Raw genomic sequence first — 7,849 nt, forward strand, 5'->3', positions numbered from 1 at the left:
CTGAGGAACAGAGCAGGCGGGCTGTTTTCCCCCTGTACGTCTGAATCACTTCAGGTTATAATTACAGCAGATAAAACACCGGGGGGGGGGGGGGGGGGGGGGTCCTTTCACAGATGAAGTTCGGTGCAATTCAGCGAGGGAATATTTTTGCATTTTTCATTTGGTTTGGTTTGCTTTCACACCACACACCCGTTAAATGTTGTGTAATGTAGCCTCCCGCCACTAGGTGGGGCTGTAGCTCCAGCCTAATGCTGCACCATGACCCTGAAGTGGAAGAATGGCGTCCCGTAGCGCGGCGCAGTTTGTCAGTATTTTTGCTCCATTAAATGAAGATAAAGTTAGATGTCGGCAGGTTTAAGCGGCTTGACCACATCACCTGTGAGCTTGTAGTTCTCCTGTGATCTTGTAGTTCTCCCGAAGTGGACTCATACTGTCTAGTAGATAAAAAAATCAAACAGTTATCACTAGTTATTACGTAGCCATCCAGTTAGTCCACTGTTCACTTCCATGTTGTTGATCCTGCAGCAGTCACAGACGGTACATTCGGATAAAAGCGTCTCCCAAATACCTCATCATAACCATAACCAGCGGTGGCTGCACAACACTGCCATCTACTGGTTGTTCAGGGCAGGTTGTGTTCTCATTCAAATTTGGGACAGTGTGCGGTGAGAATGTCTCAAAATGAGGTCATTGAGAGAAAAGCCAAAAAGCGATTCACAAATGCAGAATCCACACACAAAGTCAAACATATTCATTTTCAAATCTCGAAAAATATATTTACAAATACACGATTATTTATACAAATTAGTTTATTTATTTGTATGTCACGTTTTTATATTTGTATATTTATAAATGTATGCATATTCATACATATCATTTCGATATGTATAAATCTTTTTGGGACAATTCTATCTCCATAGTCCCCCTTCTGTCTGACAGGGATAATCTCCTGCTGTGAAGTGCATGTGTGAACAAAGTCAGGAGAATATCCGGAGCAGTCCTGCTGAAAGGATCTAGATGTTTTCTGTCGTGTCTTCTGGTCAAGGCTACAAAGAAGTTTGAAGTATCGACCTTAAATGAAATGACAAACATCAGTCTCAGTATTTGTCTGGACATGTTTTCAGACCGGAGTCACTTTCCTCGTTTGTGCCCACGTTCCAAAGAGGTTAAAGAGACTTGGCTCTTAGAGACCGAGAGACAGAGAAATGCATCGAATGCACCAAACTGTTGCAGGTCGGGATTCAAACCATAGTGACCTGAGCGAGGACTCCGCCTCTCCTTTCATTCCCACCTGGATGTTGAAGACATTAAGCTCTGTCACCATAAAATATGGAGACCCGGTAAGATCTAAATGAAACGTTTTCTTCCAAAATGAGATGTCCAACGTGTGAGGAATGAGACACCTGTGCTAACACAGTGATTGATGGAACCAAATTATAACAAATGACTCGTCTTTGTGAGGAATGGCGGCGCGCTGGAGACTCAGGAGGAGGAGACTGTGCCCGCTTTATTTCACATGGCGGCCGTCAGCCGGTAGAAAAGACAGCGCTAAATGTAAAGTGGTCTGGAAATAGCCCGACTGCTCCGAGGACGTGTTGACAGGGATAAAGCGTTAGCTTGGACCTCATGCCGACCTCGATTCCATCTGCTGTCTGCTGAGTGGGCGGGATCAGCGTCATCTCGCCGCTCTTTCTGGCGCCTAAATGTGAAGCATGTCGCAGGATATACTCACCAAAACACCAACTGGTGTCAGACCAGTGAAGCCTTTCACACACTGGTTTAGACTCATTTCAGGTTTATAACACACACACACACACACACACACACACACACACACACAGACACACACACACACACACACACACACACACACACACACACACACACACACACAGACACACACAGACACACACACACACACACACACACACACACACACACACAGACACACACACACACACACACACACACACACACACACACACACACACACACACACACACAGACACAGACACACACACACACACACACACACACACACACACACACACACACATCACCTTCCTTTCATTACTTCTCTTTCTAATTAAATCTTTATCCTCCATTTATTTATTCCTTTCCCTTTTTCCTCTCTCTCCCTCTCTCTCTCTCTCTCCCTCTCTCTCTCTCTCTGTCTCTCTCTCTCTCTCTCGCTCTGTCTGTCTCTCTCTCTCTCCTCTCTCTCTCTCTCTCTGTCTCTCTCTCTGTCTCTGTCTCTCTCTCTCTCTGTCTCTGTCTCTCTCTCTCTCTGTCTCTCTCTCTCTCTCCCTTGCTCTCTCTCTCTCTCTCTCCCTCTCTCTCTCTCTCTCTCTATCTCTCTCTCTCTCTCTCTCTATCCTCTCTCGCTCTCTCCCTCTCTCTCTCTCTCTCTCTCTCTCTCTCTATCCTCTCTCTCTCCCTCTCTCTCTCTCTCTCTCTCCCTTGCTCTCTCTTCTCTCTCTCTCTCTATCCTCTCTCTCTCTCTCTGTCTCTCCCTCTCTCTCTCTCTCTCTCTCTCTCTCCCTTGCTCTCTCTTCTCTCTCTCTCTCTCCCCCCTCCCTTATTGGCTCTTCTCTCCTCCTCTCTTTTTCACTTCTTCCTCTCCCTCCGTATTAAAAACCTCTCGTCCTCCTTCTCGTCCTCCTGCAGGTGCGTCTGCTGTACTGCTCCCTGGAGGAGGCCGAGCTGATTTTCAAAGCAGCCTGGGCGTCGGGTCAGGCCGGGCCCAGTCACATGTGGTTCGCTGTGGGACCGGCCTTGTCCGGCCTGGGCCTGGAGGGACTGCCAAAGGCCCTGTTCGCCATCAGGCCGCAGGGCTGGAGGGACGAGCCGCGCAGGTACGAGGACTTCTTTCAGAGTTCACGGTGGGATTCAAACAGGGCTGCTCCACATCCAGTGTAAATGATTAAAGACCTGTGCACGTCTTACAAATGGTGACTCCACTCCGGGGGCTCCCTGTTCACTTCTAGATCCCACAGACAGAGTCAGACCTTCTTTACCAAACAGAGGAGGACCGCTTCATGTCAAACAAACCTTCAGGTTAACGTCGCTGCTGCTGCTGAATGTAAATGATCAGATGTTGGCTTTCTATGTGACTTTTCACACTTAAATAGAAATCCAGTATCTCCTCTGAAAATAACTCTGTGAGTCATGACTGTCTACAATGGGTGTAACACCCGAGTCCCACTGTCTGTGATGTTTTCAGAGTTTTCAGAGTCCTATCTTCAGTTTGTTTACATCGCCAGGACGGCCGGCTGACTCCTCCCCTCGTGTATAAAAGTTGTTTAATGGAGGGACTAGAGAAAAGAAGAATAACATACTGCGAGACCAATTCAAGGCCGAGACATTTAGGGATCAAGACTGAGTCTAGACCAAGGAAGGGTGAGATCAAGACAAAACCAAGACCACGACCAAGACCAAGACCAAGACCAAGACCAAGACCAAGACCAAGACCAAGAACAAGAACAAGAACAAGAACAAGTCATGACCAAGACAGGGCAAGATCGAGAAGAAATCAAGACCAAGGCAGGTTTAGACTGAAACAAGACAAAGATCATAGTGCCCTAAGACCAAGAAATTTAGGGATTGAGACCGAGTCGAGACCTAGACAAAGGAGGGCAAGACCGAGACCGAGACAAGACTATGAAATCTGGGGATCAAGTCTGGGTCAAGACCAACATTTAGGGATGGAGACTGAGTCAAGACCAACTTTCTAAGCTGCCCTTTGTTAAAGTGTATAAGCTTTCCAGTGATTCTTTAGAGCTGAAGAAGGCGCTCACCTCGGTCTGTGATGTCAGGTCGAGGGTCCTGTGATTATAAATCCTGTTACTCCTGATGCACGAGTTTCTTTCCTCTCAGCTTTAAGAGAGATCTGCAGCGCTGCAAACCAACCTGATGGTTTTAAAAATATACGAGGATCAGTGAGCAAATAAAGCTTCTCTCTTTCATCCCTGAAACACACACACTCAGGACACACCGTCATGGTTTGTTTGTTTCCTGCAGCATCACACACACACACACACACACACACACACACACACACACACACACACACACAGGTCCTCAGCTCCTCCGTCCTGACGTTTCCTCTGCTGCAGGAGTGACCTGATTTCACCACAGGGATCTTTATATTTCCCTCTAATCTAATCCATATAGACTAACCAAGTGAATCCAGGTGAAAGGTGCAGGCCTTTATTGACTTGCACCGTTAATTCCACCTCAGTCATAAAAAGGAAAAAAGAAGGAGGCGGAAAGGAGAAAGGAGTGTTACACTTGATGAAAACGCTTCAATAATGCAGCTTCAACATTAAAGTTGAATGAATTTTATTGCTACAGAGTTTTTTATCTGCGAAACCTCCAAACAGTGAAGTCAGTTTTTTCTTTCTTTCTTTTAAACACTGGAACAAAACAGATCAATACACCAACACCAAACTTACTTCATATGGAGACTTCAAATGTCCTCTGAGCTGTACGATATGATGATCATACATATTAAATGGTTTATTATTTAAAGGTCCAATCAGTGAGATGTTTAGAGAGATAAATGATAAAGTGACCTTACTATATGATCAGGAACAATGGTCTGGATTTGTTTGGACCAGAGAAGGTAGGCGCTTTTAAGGAGACCCCCCACACGGCCCGTTTTGGATGCCCCTCAGTTTGTCAGATATGAGAGCAGTTATCAGGTCAACAGGTGTTGCAGTGATGGAAGCGGTCAAGAGAAGTGGTTCAGATAGAAGTGATTGTACCCGACCTAAAAAGCCTCTGCATGTTTCTAATAAGCTCCACGAGCAGAAACGTGCTCAAACTAGGATCAATATTGGAGATGCTTTTGAAAAATGGAGAGAGGTTAGAACACAGAAAGGTTTACAGACCCATGCAGAGCTGGATAAACACTGAAGCTTCAGAGTCCACCACATGGTGACCTGAGTAAGCATTGCCTTTAAAAACCCTCTTCCTGCTTTCAGGACACAAGGTTTTGTTTGAAGCAGCATATCCATGTGTCCAGAATCTCATTGGCTACAAGAAACGTCAGTCATCGGCACAGTGGCGAGTAATTGGCTGGGTGTAGAGACGTCAGGATAGGGACAGACACCTCCTTTCAACTCAGGCTCTCATTGGCTGTTATAGTTTGGGAACACCAAATGGAAGCTTGGCCAAATGAGTGTGGTCGCCATATTATGAAAGATTACCTAAAAACAGTGAAGTATCAGGATAGTGGCGGCAAATTGTCGATGCAGCAGGTCTGATTTCGTTTGAGTATCACGCCCAGAAAAGGACAGAAAACCTTCACATGGTAAATCAATTAAGAGGCATTTGTTTGTCTCTGGTCTGACAGATGTGTAGATTGTTTCTGCTGTGTTGGTTGAAATATGTGGGACAGCAGATCTCCAACGTCTTGTTTCCTGCAGATCAAAGACAAATGTTGGATTAAACCGCCTTGAGACGGACGGAGAGTCTCTCGTACTTTTCAGTTTGTTAGGAGAGAAATAAACTTGATGCATGAATTCATTTAGAAACAGGATGCTCACTGTTGTCGTGCTTGTAATATCCCCAAGGCTCCAGCTGCTTCATTCATGATTCACCATCACCGACTCATTTATCGGCTGCTAGGCAACCAGCCTACTGGAAACATCCAATCATATCCATCGAGGTGAACAAGCTGGCCTTCATTTTCCTACACTGTTATCCGAGTAGTGATACCTTAATGCCAAACACCGTTTTTTGCTTCATCTTCATCCATCACTGCGACCTTATAAATCAGTTATTTATGCACTTTTTGAATTAATCGTGTTTTTCTTTTCCCAGGATACAGTCGGTTCTGTTTCTCCATTTGTTTAGAATCTGGGCTGAAGCTAACAGTATTAATAGTTGTGTTAGATTCTTGTGTTATTTACTGTGATATGCATAAATTAATCCAGAGCCCACATGGACACAGAAATACTGCAGCAGTAGGAGGTGAAACCAAAAGTGAGACAAGAACAGAACTTTATGCTTCAACTTCACATTTCATAACACAAGCGTTCCTCTTCCACTTTTTTATCCAGTAGATGTCGCCCTTGAGCTCCAGAGTGAAACCAAAACAAACTGCTGTTAGGCCACGCCTCCTCAATACTGAAGCCTCCGCTCTCCTCCAGAGACACACCTCCAACCCCCCCTCCACCAGTGTTCACATGAAGGAGTTATCAAATGGAACGCATCATAATTAAACACCACTAAAACACAAAATTATCCTTAGCTCGAGCTGCCATCACCTGTGTCCTGCATTGTTGTGTTAGCATGCTAATGTTAGCGCTCTTTAGTTAGCTCGTAGCTTCACATTGTTGTGTTAGCATGCTAATGTTAGCGCTCTTTAGTTAGCTCGTAGCTTCACATTTCATGTAAACTGACACAGAATGAGCGTGATCTAAAAACTCTTACTAACATCCAAATAATCAGTGAGTATGTTCTTCTTCTTCTCTCTAGTTCTTGACTAAAACAGCTTTTATACACAAGGGGAGGAGCCGGCCGTCCCGTCCATGTAAACACGGCTCTGACAACAACACAGCCAGCGGGACTCGAGCTTCTCCCTCATTGTAGACAGTCAGGACGGCACATTCTCCAGCAGCCGTAAACATCAAGGGTTAGACAGTGATGTCACCGCCATAAAAAAGCGGATAAGTCCGCTACGATAGCACGTCCTGTGTTGTCTGGCGTCTTCTACTCGTCCTTAGCTGTTTGATTTTGGACTGAGCGCCCTGATGCTCTTCAGCTGTGTAGTGTTAGACGCTAGCGCACCATAATGTCCATGTGTGCTCGTCCAACTTTGAGAAACATAATGAATAGATTTAGTTTGACATCGTGTCTCAGTGGATATGTGATGACTGTCCACTTTTTTAGTTTGAAGGGAAACTGCCGAGATGAGACTTCTTTAAAATGTTGATCAGCCTAAAGGAACAGAGGAAAGGAGTCCATTCATTCCCCTCCATAAGTTCTGTCATTAAGTTTGAACCTGGTTGCATTTTCATTGTCTGCAGTCATTCATGCAGTGTCGGTCTTCCACTCAGCCCCTTCCCTACTGAATATCCCTGGACCTCAACAGTGTCACAAAGGACCTTTGAAAATGTCCCAGTGTCTCCGTCTCATTTGTTCTCTCCCTAATCCTGCAGGCGCATTGCCAAAGGCGTCTCCGTGCTCACCCACGGGGCGATGGCTCTTCGGAGGGACCAGGGGGCCACCAGCCGGTCACAGTACGCCGGCAACTGCCAGAGCGACGGCAACCAGACCCACCGAGTGCCAGACAGAATCAGGTGAGAGGGAGGGGGAGGGGGAGGGGAAGGAGGAGACGGAGGGTGACTATGAATTTCGATGTCATCCTCGCAGCTTCAGACACACACAGCAGTGAGAGCGAGCGAGCAGACAGCAGAGCAGCGCTGAAAGGTAAATAGTGGCAGGCAGGATTTAATGAATGGGATCACATTCAGAGCAAACCTAGAGAGCTGAGTCATCCTGGACTCACAGCGGTCTGATCTGTTTCTGTAGTGGATTTAAAAGCTTGTGCAGGCTTTTTATCACTTCCTGTTTGGACCTATAGCTCAGAGAAATAACGCACTGTCATTTGAAGATGTAACACACAAATGTGCTGACCCGTTCTGAACCATCTATGGAGCATGTGTAACTCATGGTCATACAGGATGATGTAAGACGAGACGAGGGAGACATGAAACCTGGGTCCGCCCTGCAGACTCAGATAATCTAGTCCTGTTTCCACCAAGCGGTCCAGTTCAGTGCACATTTATTGGCGTTTCCATTCTCAAAAGTTGGGAATGGTACCAAAGTAACTGATCCATAC

General features: G+C 45.9%; 1 protein-coding gene across 1 annotated transcript; it reads left to right on the forward strand.

The window, feature by feature from the left end:
* The first annotated feature begins 116 nt into the window (after positions 1–116).
* LOC136178464 (glutamate receptor ionotropic, NMDA 2D-like) lies at positions 117–7,328 on the forward strand. The gene is made up of 2 exons (XM_065952333.1): positions 117–2,855; positions 7,167–7,328. The coding sequence occupies exons 1-2, from the start codon at positions 2,752–2,754 to the stop codon at positions 7,309–7,311; spliced, it is 249 nt and encodes an 82-aa protein (XP_065808405.1). The 5' UTR covers positions 117–2,751; the 3' UTR covers positions 7,312–7,328.
* Positions 7,329–7,849: the final 521 nt, after the last annotated feature.

This window comes from Labrus bergylta, unplaced genomic scaffold (assembly GCF_963930695.1).
Source record: "Labrus bergylta unplaced genomic scaffold, fLabBer1.1 SCAFFOLD_225, whole genome shotgun sequence".
Taxonomy (NCBI): domain Eukaryota; kingdom Metazoa; phylum Chordata; class Actinopteri; order Labriformes; family Labridae; genus Labrus; species Labrus bergylta.

What these genes read in the sequence shown, in the direction of transcription:
- LOC136178464 (XM_065952333.1), top strand. Translation starts at nt 2,752, where the DNA reads ATGTGGTTCGCTGTGGGACCGGCCTTGTCCGGCCTGGGCCTGGAGGGA. An exon ending in TGGAGGGACGAGCCGCGCAG is followed by an intron (nt 2,856 to 7,166) that starts GTACGAGGACTT and finishes CTAATCCTGCAG; the next exon opens with GCGCATTGCCAAAGGCGTCT.